At 37.7% G+C, this 17,800-nt stretch overlaps 1 protein-coding gene across 2 annotated transcripts in view; it reads left to right on the plus strand.

Moving 5' to 3' along the window:
- Positions 1–17,800, plus strand: part of LRGUK (leucine rich repeats and guanylate kinase domain containing) — a 119,040-nt gene that overhangs the window by 28,881 nt on the left and 72,359 nt on the right. For both annotated transcript variants that reach the window (XM_060020008.1, XM_060020009.1), the window contains exons 6-7: positions 6,660–6,784; positions 14,839–14,982. In XM_060020008.1, the coding sequence (XP_059875991.1) occupies positions 6,660–6,784; positions 14,839–14,982 (269 nt within the window). The remainder of the gene's footprint in view (positions 1–6,659; positions 6,785–14,838; positions 14,983–17,800) is intronic.

Consider the following 17,800-nt stretch of genomic DNA (forward strand, 5'->3'; position numbering starts at 1 on the left):
AGTATAAAGATGGATAAGGAGAAAAAGTCATTTTTTGCAAATGATATGATTGTCTACAGAATATAAAAAAGAACTTGCAATAAACTACGAAAAATAATAGAGTTTTGAGAGTTCCACAAGGTAGTTGGATATGACTTCAATAAACAGAAATCGATTGCATTACTCTACACCACAAACAAGCAACTAGAAAACACAACCTTGAAACGCCATTTACAAGAATATGTATCTTATTAAAGATGAATAAGACCTGTCGGGGGAACATAATAAAACTTTATTGAAGGATATTAAAGACCTGACTAAAGGGAAATATAGTATGTTCCTGGATATGAAGATGGGAGAAGATGTGTAAATATAATTTTATAGAAAATGAATCAGAAAGGCTAACAAACATGACTATATCCATTCAGTTGACAGAATGTAAGAAATCTAAAAATACCATGTGTTGGAGAACACATAGGTCAAGAGGATCTCTATTTTTCTTCCTTATGGGTGTGAAATTTGTTCAACCACTTTGGAAAACAATTTTGTGCAATCTTGTAAAGTTGAACATCCACGTTTTCTATGATCTAGCACTTTCATTCCTATATATAGGAAGTTTAGCATACGTGTACCTGGAGGCTTGTAATAGCAAAAAATTGAAATAGCCCAAATATTCCTTGATAAGAGAGCATAAATAAATTATGGTATACTGATACAATAGCATTATCATATAGTTGTGAAAATGAATAAACTGTATATATCTCCATGCACCAGTAAAGTTGACTGTTAATAAAACAAAATATAATTTTTTAAAATTTTTTTAAATTAAAAAAAAATTGTAATTAGAAATTTTTTAAAAAAATTTTTTGCCTGCGTTAGGTCTTCGTTGCTGCACGCGGGCTTTCTCTAGTTGCGGTGAGCGGGGGCTACTCTTCCTTGCGGTGCGCGGGCTTCTCATTGCGGTGGCTTCTTTTGTTGTGGAGCACGGGCTCTAGGCGTGCCGGCTTCAGTAGTTGCGGTGCGTGGGCTCAGTAGTTGTGGCTCGCGGGCTCTAGAGCACAGGCTCAGTAGTTGTGGCGCACAGGCTTGGTTGCTCTGCGGTATGTGGGATCTTCCCAGACCAGGGATCGAACCCGTGTCCCCTGCACTGGCAGGCGGATTCTTCACCGCTGTGCCACCAGGGAATTCCAAACCAAATATAATTTAGGTATAAAACCAAAGGGGAAAGGGAAGAAGGAATAGGCAATTCAGCCTAGGGGTTATCTCTAAGAGGGAGCCGTCAAGACGTGACAGGAGAGGTGTGCAGAGGTAGATGTAACTTACTGCTAATGTTCTACTTCTTGGGCTGGGAATGGTGGTGGTTTCAAGAATACTCATCAAATTTTTAAAAGTTAATAAAAGCAGGCCATGTATGGCCAATGATGTGCCTGTCTTCATTAATTTTTTTTTAAATTTGAAACTTAGAAATTAATTTCCTTGAAAACAGTTAGTTACCAAATGTCAAAGTCCAGCTCTATCAGAATTCCCTGGAATTCTGGTCCCCACCCTCCTATTTCTGGTCCCCACCCTCCAGAGCTTTTGGTTAAGTAGGTCTGGGGTGGTACCTGAGAACTTGAATATCTAACAAGTTCCGGGATGATGCTGGCATTGCTGGTCTGAGGACCACACTTTGAGATCCACAACTCTAAGCTAATCAGTCCTGTCTGGTCTGAGGACCACACTTTGAGATCCACAGCTCTAAGCTAATCAGTCCTGTCTGGTCTGAGGACCACACTTTGAGATCCACAGCTCTAAGCTAATCAGTCCTGTCTGTTATATCTTGAATGTCATGCTTTTCTCATCTGCTGCCATTCCATTTGTCCTTTTTTAAATGCTTTAGAATTTGGCTTTTTAAACTTTTTGTATTTATTCAAGATTTCCTTAGTGAGCATCTGTGTTTTCTATTTGAGGGAAAAAAATTGCACTTTTGTTTAAAATAAAATTAAAAGAGAAGTATAATTATCAATATTAAAAGCAGTTATTTAAAATTAAAAACAAATCAGTTAATCAAGCTAGTAGTGCTGACAATGTGATTGTAGTAGATTATGTTAATATCTCAGAATGAATTGTTAACTATAAAATATCAACTTTTTTAGTTAATCTTATTATGGTATTTTTTCCTTCTGTAAGTGGGCAACTGATGATTAATTGATAATCACCCCAAATTGAAAGATGATAAACTTTGCCGAGGATTAGTATATTTATTTAGTCTTAAGAAAGGATGCAGTTTATTCTTTACCTATAAATATTAATTGATCATTGGAATTTATTCCATGATTATAGAATCATGAAATTTTTAAAAAGTGATTTATAGAATTTTTAAATCCAGACAGGACTTTAGGGATCATCTAGTGCTGTTATTTTATGGGAGAGGAGCCTGAGACTCAGGGAAACATCCGATATTATTTGGTAAGTGGTTGAGCTGAGACTAGTCTTCTGCATTCCATTGTTCTTCTCATGTTGCAATTCATTGAATAATTACTACTTTTATCACATAGCCATTTAAAGTGTATGCATGTTTCATTTCTTAAAGAGATTCACTCCCATAGTGAAGAACATTTTTCACTGGTAAGGTGATATAGATCCTTCAGGATTGGTTTTGATTAAAGTCATCATTGTGGTTCTTTCCACTAAGAGAATTGTGATGGATTTCCTATTTATTTCTTAGTAACTGTTTTCTGTACACCCGGCCCATATTTTATGGTTGTAGACAAATGAATAAGAGCAAATGCTGACTAGTGAATAATTCATGTCAAGCACTGTGAACTGCTGACAGCATCGCCCAAATGTAAAAATATATTGTTGGGCTTTTCCCTAGCTGTAAAGTTATGCTTATGTGCCTTTGGATTCCTTCACTCAGTTTCCACGAGGATCTAACATTCCACTGTAAAAGATTTATTCACAGAATCATAAAATTTTAGAGCTGGAATGCAGTATGATGATCTTGTGTTCTCTGAGTCTCTTTCTCCTGACAGTAGCCTTTTAAAATTAAACTATACCTAAGAGTATTAACTCAATAAGCTAATTCATTGTAACAGTTTAGTGGCTTATCTGATTATATTTCTTCTGATCGGAATGTCCCAAGACTTATGAAAGAACATGAAAGAATAATGTTAGGAGGAAGGGCAAGTAACATTTCATGAAGGTTCTTAAGAAAAGGGGAGATTGGAGAGAGAAAGGTATTCCTGAGTTTAGAGCTCTGGGTGGACCAGTCCTGCATATTGACTGTTGGCATTGCTGGCAGTCACATATGATGTGACCGTGGGAGTAATTAGCAGGGGAAGCCATTGCGCCACTGTGAAAAGTACTCTTTACTTAAGAGCTTGATTGCGGTTGACCCTTGAATAATGGTGGGGCTTAGGGGACCGCCCAGAGCAATCGAATAGCCACACATAACTTTACAGTAAGCCCTTTGTATCCGCGGTTGTGCACCAGTGGATTCAACCAACCTCTACAGATGGTGTACCACTGTAGTATGTATTTAGTAAAAAAAAAAAAAAAAAAAAATCCATGTATAAGTGGACCCATACATTTCAGACCTGTTTGTTAAGGGTCACCTGTAATTTATAGTGCCTAAAATTCCTTGAAATTTAAAGGGGAGTGAAGAGTTGGGAAATAGGAGATGGTTTCGGTGAAATGAACCTGTTTCTCAGCAGAGATGTTCAGTCAGCTCCTCACCCTTTGCCCCAGTGCTGTGAGTGATGGCAGTGGCAGCTGCAGAAGCCATGGCCATGATTGCAGGGGGCCATCTGTATTCCTCCTCCTTTTGGCCCTTGCAATACTAATTTCATAAAACATGACTTGCCCTACTAGTCAAAGCTAGAGAGTAAGCCGGGTGCACCAAGGGAACGGCCTCTAATGTCTTGGAAAATTACTGTATACAGGCTTTCCTTTTCAGTTCCCATTATCTCTTAACAGTGTCCAACTTCCTGTTTTCTAGTTTTCTAATCCTTGCCTGCTTCCCATGGGAGTGCTTCCTGACTCAGCCACCCACAAGCATTTGTTTTACTCTCTGTCATAATTCAGAGTATCTTCGTTTCTGTTGAAGCTGAGCTACCAAGACACTAGTGCTCCTGAAATAGGACTTAAAGACTGTTGCTTCCTCTGCTAGATTAAGACATGGCCATTTGAAGTTTTCCGTGCTTAATTTTTCTTACCAAAGATTGCTACACTGAGGATATTTTATTTCATCTATAGAGTGATTGTTTAAATAGCCCAAAGAAAATGGAAGCAGAAAGAAGAATCGTGTTTGTGAGCATAAGTGTCTATTTGTAGAGCTCGTCTGGCAGGAAGCTTTATGAAAGTGGTTTTGAAATGTGTGTTTACAACAAGCCGAACTATGCTTCAGCCCAAGGATTGAATCTGGAACCAGCGAGGAAAATCGAGGAATTTCTGGTTCATTTGGCAATATTTTCTCATCATTGCTTTTAGTTTCTTAATTAAACTGTGTCTCTGTCTTTGTTCTTTCAGAATCAGTCCTGGCCTGATCCTCCTCTTTGTGCTGCTGGCCAAGAGGCAGAGGATGTGATTCCTTGGCCTCATGTGCTTGTAATTTAGTAACGATAACAATGCCTTATAATTGTGAGGTACTTGTACAACTCACTCACATACATTTTCTAAATTTTTTCTCATGATCTAACTTTTGGCCTTCACGGCAGCCTGATGTTGTATCCATTTTACAGATGAAAAATCTGAGCAGAGAGAAATTACATCACGTAACTAGTAAGTAGCAGAGTTAGGATAACTACAAATAGTTATGAGGCAAAATGTACATTTCTGTGATACTTACAATCCCTTCCTTTCTCTTAAAAAGTTTGTTGATTGTGTGATTAATCTCCATAGGTGGGGTGTTAGAAGTTGACCAGAAAAGGCTTTGAGGAAGAAAGAGTTTGTCTCGAGTGGATACCAAGAATTGGAATTGCTCTGATATTTACAACTATAATAGTCACTGCCAAATTGCCTCCAGAGAGGCTATACCATAATGAACCCTCTCACCCAGTAGTATGAAAGAATCTGTTCTTCAAAAGCTTTAAAATGTTTGCCAAACTGATAGGCAAAGGATAGCATCTTAATTTGCTTTCTCCCGACTACAGGTGAAGCAGAGTGTCTTTTCATATGTTTATTATGTTAGCCACTTGGATTTGCTCTTCTGGGAATTTCCTGGATATATTCTTGCCCCATTTTCTATTGGGTTATTGTCATTCTTTATGTTTTCTAGATAGTAATTCTTTGTATACTCTATATGTTGTGAATATATTCGCCCAGTCTGTCACCTGTATTTACTTATGTAATTAAAAACTAATAGAAGTAGGGAAATGAGGTTGTCAAAAAGAAATACTTAAGATGTTGGTTTAATGCAAATGTTAAAAAAGAGAAAAAACTTTAAAAAGTGGAATTTCAAATTAAGTCCTGAAGAATGGGTAGGGTTTAGAAATAAGTAGGAAAGCAGTATTTAAAAAAATTAGGAAAGTCAAGGGGTATATTCCAGAAGTATTGAGAAGATTGACCTGGGAGAATTGGAGCATTCTCACTGGATTATTATGGGGGATGAAATTCGATACATAGGTTTTGCTTAAAGTAAAGGACCTTAAATGCCACAGTGAAGAATTTGGAATTCGTCCTGTGAGAATTTTTTAATTGAAGCGTGATATCCAGTCAATATTTTGAAAAAAATTAACCTGACTACAGTGTGTAAGGTGACTTGAGGGCAGGAAGAAATGGATGTTAGAGGTATCCATTGGTACTAAAGCTGAATTAAGTTGGCAGAGGGGTGAATGACAAGGAAGGACATATTTGAAGAGATGTTTTAAAGCAAAATCTGCCAGGTTTTGGTGATGATTGGACGCCCTGAAGATTACAAGTGGCTGAGAAAATGGTGATGTCTTAGGCTACTTGGGAGGGAAAACTGGGCTTGGGTGGAGAAGTGATATTAAATCCTAGAAATTTGCCAGAAAGATTGAGGACAGAGAGAGGTAAGTAGAATTGGTGACTTTGAGTTTGCACTTTTAGGTGACTGTAAGGATGGAAAACAAAAGCTAAGAGTTAAGTTTTAAAATAACTAGAAAATCAACAGATGAGGAAAAAAAGAAGGCTGAGTTTAGGCCTCATTTATTATAAAGAGAAGAGAAGCCAATATAGATAGAAGAAAAGGCTATTCCTCTCAGTATCACCCATTTTCTGCAGATGACACCTCCCGGACTGTTTCCCTGGTTATGGGGATGATAAAGTGCATGTGCCTCTCCAGGGCAACCCTGGATTCAGTTCTGCCTGTGGAAAAGTACAAGGGTTTCTCATGGAGACCATTCAGGAACCAAGGAAAAAACACTGCCAAGGTGGCAGCTTTGAACCACTCTGAAGTGTTTTTCCTCACTGATTAAATGAGTCACATATGAACACAAAGGCAACTGAGCACACTCAAAAGCTATGCCTTTAAAAAAAACAAACTAATTTTACCTGGTGCACTATTAACTTCTATATGAAAAAAATATCATTTTAAGATTTAGCATTCATCCTATATTAGCATAGAGTACTTTTTTATTTATGCTGTTGTCTGATTTTTCTAATGATGATTTGACACTAATTCATTTTTTCTTCCAAATGTTTCTAATACCATTTTCCTTAAACATAGTCATGGTGTATAGGCAATGAGATAGCTGAAATCAACGGACTAGAGCTGTGTAGCAGTCTTACCCACCTTAGTTTGTCCAAGAACAAGATCACAACCATTAATGGCTTAGGAATGTTACCTATCAAAATACTTTGTCTGGTGAGTCTAACAAAACTGTTATTCTTTATAGAAGTACTAGTTAATGTCTTAGTAAATATATGAATGATGGTTAGGATTTTTCAGTTTTATAAAGAGCTAATTCCTTCATGAAATGGCATTGTCTTTAGTTCTGTTTGCTCCTTTCCATATCTGGGGTGTGTGTGGGGTGTGTGTGTGTGTGTGTGTGTGTGTGTGTGTGTGTGTGAGAGAGAGAGATGAATAATTCATGCTAAAGTAAAATGATTTCCTAATTTGGTACACAAATTCCATTTTTTAAAAGATTGACTTTAACACTGAGAAAGGAAGGCATACTTTTAGCAACTATTAAGAATATTTTTATAATAACCAAGAGATCACTGAAGAAATCAGAGAGGAAATAAAAAAATACGTAGAAACAAATGACAATGAAAACCCGATGACCCAAAACCTATGAGGTGCAGCAAAAGCAGTTCCAAGAGGGAATTTTATACCAATACAATCCAACCTCAAGAAACAAGAAACATCTCAAACAACCTAACCTTACACCTAAAGCAATTAGAGAAAGAAGAACAAAAAAACCCCAAAGTTAGCAGAAGGAGAGAAATCATAAAGATCAGATCAGAAATAAATGAAAAAGAAATGAAGGAAACAATAGCAAAGATCAATAAAACTAGAAGCTGGGTCTTTGAGAAGATAAACAAAATTGATAAACCATTAGCCAGACTCATAAAGAAAAAAAGGGAGAAGACATATCAACAGAATTAGAAATGAAAAAGGAGAGGTAACAACTGACCCTGCAGAAATACAAAGGATCATGATAGATTACTACAAGCAACTATATGCCAATAAAATGGACAACCTGAAAGAAATGGACACATTCTTAGAAAAGCACAAACTTCTGAGACTGAACCAAGAAGAAATAGAAAATATAAACAGACCAGTCACAAGCCCTGAAGTTGAGACTGTGATTAAAAATCTTCCAACAAACAAAAGCCCAGGACCAGATGGCTTCACAGGCGAATTCTGTCAAACATTAGAGAAGAGCTAACACCTATCCTTCTCAAACTCTTCCAAAATATAGCAGAGGGAGGAACACTCCCAAACTCATTCTACAAGGCCACCATCACCCTGATACCAAAACCACACAAAGATGTCACAAAGAAAGAAAATTACAGGCCAATATCACTGATGAACATAGATGCAAAAATCCTCAACAAAATACTAGCAAACAGAATCCAACAGCACATTAAAAGCATCATACACCATGATCACGTGGGGTTTATCCCAGGAATGCAAGGATTCTTCAATATACGCAAATCAATCAATGAAAGAAACGCACATTTATGATAAAATCCCTGCAGAAAGTAGGCATAGAGGGAACTTAACCTCAACATAATAAAGGCCATATATGACAAACCCACAGCCGGCATCGTTCTCCATGGTGATAAACTGAAACCATTTCCACTAAGATCAGGAACAAGACAAGGTTGCCCACTTTCACCACTGTTATTCAACATAAGTTTTGGAAGTTTTAGCCACAGCAATCAGAGAAGAAAAAGAAATAAAAGGAATCCAAATCGGAAAAGAAGAAGTAAAGCTGTCACTGCTTGCAGATGACATGATACTATACATAGAGAATCCTAAAGACGCTACCAGAAAACTACTAGAGCTAATCAATGAATTTGGTAAAGTAGCAGGATACAAAATTAATGCACAGAAATCTCTTGCATTCCTATACACCAATGATGAAAAATCTGAAAGAGAAATTAAGGAAACACTCCCATTTACCATTGCAACAAAAAGAATAAAATACCTAGGAATAAACCTACCTAAGGCGACAAAAGACCTGTATGCAGAAAACTATAAGACACTGATGAAAGAAATTAAAGATGATACAAACAGATGGAGAGATATACCATGTTCTTGGATTGGAAGAATCAACATTGTGAAAATGAGTATACTACCCAAAGCAATCTACAGATTCAGTGCAATCCCTATCAAACTACAAATGTCATTTTTCACAGAACTAAAACAAAAAATTTCACAATTTGTATGGAAACACAAAAGACCCCAAATAGCCAAAGCAATCTTGAGAAAGAAAAACAGAGCTGGAGGAATCAGGCTCCCTGACTTTCAACTATACTACAAAGCTACAGTAATCAAGACAGTATGGTACTGGCACAAAAACAGAAATATAGATCAGTGGAACAGGATAGAAAGCCCAAAGATAAACCCACGCACGTATAATCACCTTATCTTTGATAAAGGAGGCAAGAATATACAATGGGAAAAGACAGCCTCTTCAGTAAGTGGTGCTGGGAAAACTGGACAGCTACATGTGAAAGAATGAAATTAGAACACTCCCTAACACCATACACAAAAATAAACTCAAAATGAATTAAAGACCTTAATGTAAGGCCGGGCACTATAAAACTCTTGGGGGGAAACATAGGCAGAACACTCTATGACATAAATTACAGCAAGATCCTTTTTGACCCTCCTCCTAGAGAAATGGAAATAAAAACAAAAATAAACAAATGGGACCTAATGAACCTTAAAAGCTTTTGCACAGCAAAGGAAAACATAAACAAGACAAAAAGACAGCCCTCAGAATGGGAGAAAATGTTTGCAAGCGAAGCAACTGGCAAAGGATTAATCTCCAAAATTTACAAGCAGCTCATACAGCTCAATGTCAAAAAAACCGAAGAACCCAATCCAAAAATGGGCAGAAGACCTAAATAGACATTTCTCCAAAGAAGATAAACAGATTGCCAACAAACACATGAAAGGATGCTCAACATCACTAATCATAGGAGAAATGCAAATCAAAACTACAGTGAGGTATCACCTCACACCGGTCACAATGGCCATCATCAAAAAATCTACAAACAATAAATGGTGGAGAGTGTGTTGAGAAAAGGGAACCCTCTTGCACTGTTGGTGGGAATGTAAATTGATACAGCCACTATGGAGAACAGTATGGAGGTCCCTTAAAAAACTAAAAATAGAACTACCGTATGACCCAGTAATCCCACTATTGGGCGTATGCCCTGAGAAAACCATAATTCAAAAAGAGTTATGTACCACAATGTTCATTGCAGCTCTATTTACAATAGCCAGGACATGGAAGCAACGTAAGTGTCCATCGATAGATGAATGGTTAAAGAAGATGTGGTACATATATACAATGCAATGTTACTCAGCCATAAAAAGAAACAAAATTGAGTTATTTGTAATGTGGTGGATGGACCTAGAGTCTGTCATACAGAGTGAAGTAAGTCAGAAAGAGAAAAACAAATACTGTATGCTAACACATATATATGGATTTAAAAAAAAAAATGGTTCTGAAGAACCTAGGGGCAGGACAGCAATAAAGATGCAGACGTAGAGAATGGACTTGAGGACGTGGGAAGTGGGAAGGATAAGCTGGGATGAATTGAGGGATGGCATGGACTTATATACACTACCAAATGTAAAATAGATAGCTAGTGGGAAGCAGCCGCTTAGCACAGGGAGATCAGCTCGGTGCTTTGTGACCACCTAGAGGGCTGGAATTGGGAGGGTGGGAGGGAGACACAAGAGGGAGGAGATATGGGGCTATATGTATACGTATAGCTGATTCACTGTTATAAAGCAGAAACTAACACACCATTGTAAAGCAATTATACTCCACTGAAGATGTTAAAAAATAGAATATATTTTAATGTCTTATTGATGAAATAACATTTAAACATATTTAAACATAATATTTATTGCAGTTGAAACTTCATTGCTCTCAAATGAAGCACTGGGCACTGAATTTGGCAGTCCTTTTACATCTCTATGTGCCAGTTTCCCATTCTAGAAAACCAGAATTAGTGCTGAGAATAAATGAACAATTCCCATCAAGAAGTTAAAATTTTTAATGTTTTTCCTATAGAGAGCGTGCTTCTTAAGCTGTATGACAGTGTGACTCTGACTGAATGAAAATACAATTTACTTTAAAATCAGCAGGATCATAGTTGTTCCAAAGATATATACAGTATTTTTGAAATAACAGTCTAGCTCATTAATTTGGGGGTGATTATATAGTTTGTAGTTTATCTAGGATTCTTTCTTCTTCCTTTCCTTCTCCTTCTCACTTCTTACCCTTGGATGGCTTTGGGATTCTTTATTATATCTGTCATGAGGTGGATGGGGGGATTTTAAGCCATGAGGCTAGTAGCTTATTTCTTACGTGAACTATCCCAAAGGAGAGTGTTGAACATTGTTGTTTTTTTTGTTTGTTTGTTTGCGGTATGCAGGCCTCTCACTGTTGTGGCCTCTCCCATTGCGGAGCACAGGCTCCGGACGTGCAGGCTCAGCGGCCATGGCTCACGGGCCCAGCCGCTCTGTGGCATGTGGGATCCTCCCGACATGGGGCACAAACCCGTGTCCCCTGCATCGGCAGGCGGACCCTCAACCACTGCACCACCAGGGAAGCCCCGAACATTGTTGTTTGAAATGACATCTTGGGTTATCTGTAGATTTTTGACATATACAATGTACAATTCCTGTCTAATTTAACCACAGACAGCTGAAGGTTGGCTATGTGTTAAGCCTGAAGTGCTTTTTCAAGAGCCTTCACTTCTTACAGTGAGTTAGGTGAGGGTAAAGCACTGGTTCCGAGTACTGAGGTTGGAAATGAAGCATGGAAAGGTTTAATAATTTCCTTGAGTTTTTCTGTTTTCTGTCCACTAAGGCATGTAAGCAAAGCATAAATGAAAATGAATTTGGTAGGCTGAATTGCAAATTTAAAAATTATAAAAGAAAGTCACATTTTAAAATTATGATAATTTGAAGGATTATTGGCAGTATATTCTAGTTAATTTGCAGCTTGTTAGAACCTTATCCTTTTATTTACATATCTTTTTCATTGGCATTCCCATTAACTTTAAGTGGAGCATGATGTGTGGAAGGAGATTGGGGGTGTGCTTAAGGGAATGAGAATTGAACTGATTATTAAGAATGACATCACATAGCACTTTCATCCTAAGACTTTGTTTCAATAACTAAATAATCTGTGTTGATAATTTCATCTCAAGTAGCTTTTAGAAGAAGCATAAAAGGCTTATTTTTCCTATAAGTAGATTAGGTGGATTGTTCCCAACCCCCATCCTCATCACCCAAAATGAACTAGAAAATACAGAATATGCCATCATTCATTTTCCTTAAACTTTTTGAGAATAGGAAGGTTTTCTTTTCCATATATTAATAAAATTCATAAAATAAAATGATACTCATTTATTTCAATAGTTTTTAATACTTTTAAAAGATTTGTGGTATCAGTAATCCAATTGGTTTACTACTGAAAGTAATTCACTTTACACTTTAGAGAAAAAAGAACAATTCACCATACAAACCAGTTAATTCTCTTCCATCAACTTTTTTAAAAAAAATAAATTTATTTATTTATTTTTGGCTGTGTTGGGTCTTCGTTGCTGCGTGCATGCTTTCTGTAGTTGCTGTGCACGGGCTTCTCATTGTGGTGGCTTATCTTGTTGCAGAGCAACAAGAGGGCTCTAGGCACGCAGGCTTCAGTAGTTGTGGATTGCGGGCTCTAGAGCACAGGCTCAGTAGTTGTGGCACACGGGCTTTGTTGCTCCGCAGCATGTCGGATCTTCCCGGTCCAGGGCTCGAACCCATGTCCCCTGCATTGGCAGGCGGATTCTTAACCACTGCGCCAACAGGAGAGTCCCTCTTCCATCAACTTTTACCATAAATATTAGGGGGAAATGTGGTTCACTTATGGTCTGCTCTGTCAACCACCTCCTTTAGCAAGTAAGGACAATACATTCCAAACTTCAAACATCATTTTGTCTTAGTAAAAGCCATTTTTTTTCCCTTCCAACTTGGGAGATCGAGAATATTTCTCATTTCATTTTAGTTTCTCTCTAAAGACCGCCTTTCCCTGCTAATCATGATAAAACAAGCAAGAACTGTTCATGCAGGCACTAGACGTGCACTTTGAGAAGAGATGTATCAGTTTTTCATCATTGGATATAGGGTTTTAATAGATAACTTTGACTCAGAAATTCTGATTCGTAATACTTCTCAGTTCTGCTTTCTTTTATGACCACAGGTTATGTAATTAAACTTTTCTATGCCTCAGTCTGTTCTTGTACATCTACCACTTTGAAAGCCATCAGAGACACTCTAAAGAAGAATTACAGTTCATCTTCCACATCTACAGCACTTCAAAGGTCTTTGGGGAAGAGGTGTATTATACATAAATTTGATATGTGGGCATATTTTAAATAGGATATTGAGGTCTTATTTCAATAAGTTAAATTAATAAGGATATTATGTTCAGTTTACTGTAGTTTTTTTCTTTCCCCTTTCTATTACACTTTCTAGAACTTTTTTGAACAGTAGGAAATTTGACTTAGGCAAATGGAGTTTCGAGTATTTTTCCTTCTTATTATGGAATTTTTCAAGCATATATAAAAATAAAAGGAATAGTTTAATGAACCCCCATGTACTATAATCCAGTTTTATAGATTATCAGCATTCTATTAATATATTTTAAACAGCCATAGAATTATACTAATGAACATAAACCTTGCTCATTATTGAAGTGAAATCTTATGAAAAGTTGAGTGAAAATGAACTCTTACTATTAAATACTTTGGGAAGCATGTACCAGGAAAAATAATAGATGGTAGAGAATACTATAATTTAAGTTTTTAGTTCTAAAGTGCTTAGTAAAAGTTTTAAAAGTTTAAGGATGGGGGGAATTCCATGGTGGTCCAGTGGTTAGGACTGCACACTTCCACTGCAGGGAAACAGATTCGATCCCTGGTCAGGGACCTGGGATCTTGCGTGCATGGTGTGGCCAAAAAAAAAGTTTAAGGATGGGTATAATGTGGCATTAATTGAAATCTCAAAATTACACTTTACTGTGCTTCTCAACTCAAAGTTTAACTTTACTGTGGCATAGTTTTATACCTCAAAGGCTAAAGAACCCAAGGAATTTTGAGAATGTTGGGAAATGTACAAGAAAATACAAATTATTGTTATCACTATAATTTGTTGTTATGGGTACAGGGGGGTTGGGAAGAAGAACAGTGTTTAAGTCTTATATCTTTCTCTGTTTCATGGTATTGTCTAAGAAGATGCTTACGTGTGAATTATTTAAGAACTTCGTTTATGTATCTATTGTTGTAGAACATGCCACCCCATGTGGAGTGGCATGGAGAAATTTATTAGTTAACCATTTTATTAGCTAGCAGTTCTGTAATCTAAGCTGGGCCCAGCTGGGCGGTTCTGCTGGTCTTGCCACGTCCAGCTAGCAGATTGGCTGGGGGCTGGGCTCAGCCAGGATGCTGCAATGGCTGGGTTTCTCCTCTCTGTCTAGTCTCAGGGCTCCTCTCCAGGTGACCTCTCCGCAGATTCTCTCCCGCAGAGTGGCTAGAGTTCTTACATGGCAGCTTAGGGCTCCAAGACACAAGAGGAGATGCTGCCAGGCCTTCCTAAGTCTTAGATTTGGAACCGGGACACTTCTGCTGTATTCTTTTGGTTAAGGCAGGTCACAGGTCTATCCTGGATTCAAGAGGTGGAAACTGTACAAGAGCATGAATAAGTGGAGGCAGGTACCAGACTACTACAGTCCTCATGATATGAGGTGATTATATTCAGAATATTTCTGAAAACAGAGTGTATGTGGGAGTTACAGTATTCAAGTGGTTTTCTGTGATGGTGATGAAAGAATTGCATTAAATTTACATTTCTAAAGATAAGCTTGGAGCCATGCTGCCATTAAGCTTGAGGTTAGCAATGTCAGAAGCTTATACTACCTAGCTTTTGTCTTTCCTATTGATTCAAACATTCATCTCCTTTACCGCTAGCGAAAATATTATGTTCTGAGTCTTCCAGCTGAAAGACTGGGATTTCTTTCTGGGGTGTATGTATATGTGTTTAGGGAGGTGAAAGATGGGAATGGGAGGGGAGGACAAGAATGTCTTACTGATTTTAAGAGGTTTGGGGCAGTATCCAGGATGAAAACTTGTCATTACACTTTTCCCTTCAGGACATTAAGTGTATTTTATCAATTTTAGAGCAATAACCAGATTGAGAAGATCACAGGTTTGGATGACCTAAGGGTCCTGCAGATCCTGGATCTGAGCCACAATCAGATCAGTAGCCTCCAAGGCTTAGAGAGTCATGACTTCTTGGAAGTGATCAACCTTGAGGATAATAAGGTAATGTCATATTATACTTTATATGTCTTGGTTTTAGTGTCTATAATTATTTCTCAAGTGCTATCACATTCAATGCCAGCTCAGGAAAGTTATTCTAGAAAACCTCCCGGAGCAACAGTTGAAGGACTGCTTTTTTTTTTTAAATAGTAATAATTCTTAATTTTTGAAAATTTGAAGATTCCTAATTACATTGTTTTGAAGGTTTAAACTGCAACCAGGTGCACATGACTTTGTGAAGTAGATATATTCGTGTGAAATTTGGGGTAGAAAGATGGCATGAGGAATGTCTGACGTGTCAGAGGAGGGAAACTAGAGACAAGAGAATAGTCTCAGGCTGGTGTTGCCGGTGTCCCATTTAATGAGAAGAGACACAGGAAGTGAATTCTTATATCCTATTTGTAACAATAGGGTACGTTCCCAACCCGAATGAGTTGGGGATTGGACTTACTCAAATTACCCTATCTGGCTTAATGCACACATTACTTCACCAATTGGCTTTCACTTTTTTTTTTTTTTTTTTTTTTTTTTTTGCGGTACGCGGGCCTCTCACTGTTGTGGCCTCTCCCGTTTTGGAGCATAGGCTCCGGACACACAGGCTCAACGGCCATGGCTCACGAGCCTAGCCGCTCCGCGGCACGTGGGATCTTCCCGGACCGGGGCCCGAACCCTTGTCCCCTGCATCAGCAGGCGTACTCTCAACCACTGCACCACCAGGGAAGCCCGGCTTTCACTCTTAATTACATTTTATTTTTAATAAAGCATTTGTGCTCCTAATCATGGTGTATTAAGTTGGTACCTATAACTCACCTCTTATGCAATCAGATCTACATTGTGATTTTATTCATCTCGAGTACTTTTTCATATTTTGGGGAAAGATTTCATAAGGAAGACGAATGGTTGTTTCTTCTTGAAGATGAAAATTTTGGCTAACCCTGAAAGAGACATAGATCCTAGCTGGAGTGAGATGCGTTCCTGTGGAGATATTTCTCTATTCGGCTGTGTTGGTGCTTATCAGCTGGGTCTGATGACTCTTTCTCCAATGAGCTTCCATTAGCTGTTAGATTTCTAAAAATCAAGAGAAGGAGGCAATCTTTAGGTCTGGGAAGAAGTGGATTTTTAATCACAGGCAAAAACTGTTCCTCCTCATTTTCACTTGACTTACATATTAAATTGTTTGTTAACTTCTAAGGTTAATTCTAGTGGGTGACTTTTGTTCACTGTCCCACCTGTCTTAGGAAGTCAGCCCAATCTCTGTCTCATATGGTTTTAGTGTCTTTTTCATGAAATGGTCATTAAAATGGTTTGCAGATACATACAGGTGGTGTTCAAATGGCAGAATGCACTCATTACATTTCAACTCAGTGCATCTCAGGATTTAGGAAAAGGAGTAATGGTAATAATAATGACAATTACAGTCATAAAATAATGCAGAGATTTTCATTGCGTATTTATGCACAAGGCACTGTTTTAAGCACTTTGCATATATCATCTGATTTAATCCTCATTATAACCCTATTATTATCACTATTCTACAGATGAAGAAACTAGAGCAAAGAGACGTTAAGTAACTTGTCCAAAGTTATACCATATCCAGTGAATAGCAGAGCCAGGGTTCAAACAGAATGATTTGCCTCCAGAGTCAGTGTTCTTAACCCTGCAGGCTAATACATTAAATGAAATGCTAATGGCCCTCCCTTCAGAAAAGTGTGTGGTGTTGTCATGATCTAGAAGAGTGCTTTCTGGCTTAAATATAATGTGAGCCTCATGTGTAATTTTAAATTTTCTAGTAGCCCCAATAAAAAGGTAAAAAGAAACAGGTGAAATTAATTTTTTGCTTTATTTAGCCCAATATATCCAAAATATTGTCATTTCAACATGTAATCTTTATAAAAATTATTGATGAGTTATTTTATATTCTGTTGTTTCATACTACGTTTAGGACATCTATTGTGTATTTTGCACAGTACATTTGAATTTATCCTAGCCATATTCCCAGTGGTAAGTAGCCACATAGGGCTAGTAACTACCATATTGGGTAGCACAGGTCTAGAAAGACCTCATGAATAGTATGGTGTTCTCTTCCATTCCAGGAGACTTTTCAGATTACATTTGAAATAGTTGAAGAAAAAAAGGGGGATCATTAGGGAAGAACAGAGTTTATAATTTTCAAATGTTGAAGAAACTCCATTAAAAAAGAAAAAAGTGGCCACACGTCCCAAAGGAGGGATCCTTTGGCAACAAGCGATGGGGTCCGTAACAATGGCACAATTCCCTCACTCCCCGCTGGGCAGGTTGGGGAACAACCAACAGTATGTGAAATATTCTGTAAGCCAAGCCATCCAAAGATTTCCTCAGAGGTTTCTCTAGCACTACTGAGAATACTGTGTATCGAGGATGGAAGATTTATCATTTAAGAGAAACATGACATAGCTATTGCTTCTCATATGATTAACTTGATGTTAGGAATATTATCTTATTGGGAGCACTTTTATCAGTATTATTTACTTGGTATAAGCTGTTGAAACATTGCCGTAGCTTTACATGATCGTTTGAACATCTCTTTTAAGTTTTTTTGCAAATTCATCATGAGCTGGTGATTTGGGGGCCTTTGTCACTCTCCACTCTACAATCCTTGTTAGATTTGAAGTCATTTCTATCATTTAAAACTTATCCCCCAAATGTTAACTCTATTACAACCTCAGCCTTTTCTTCTAGAAGCAAGATATTGGTCTGGGAGTTACTTAGAGACCGCTCTTTTACTTCTCTGAGTCTTACTTGGTGTCATTATTTCATCTCTCTCTCTATCTAGCATGTATTT

This window comes from Delphinus delphis, chromosome 9 (assembly GCF_949987515.2).
Source record: "Delphinus delphis chromosome 9, mDelDel1.2, whole genome shotgun sequence".
Taxonomy (NCBI): domain Eukaryota; kingdom Metazoa; phylum Chordata; class Mammalia; order Artiodactyla; family Delphinidae; genus Delphinus; species Delphinus delphis.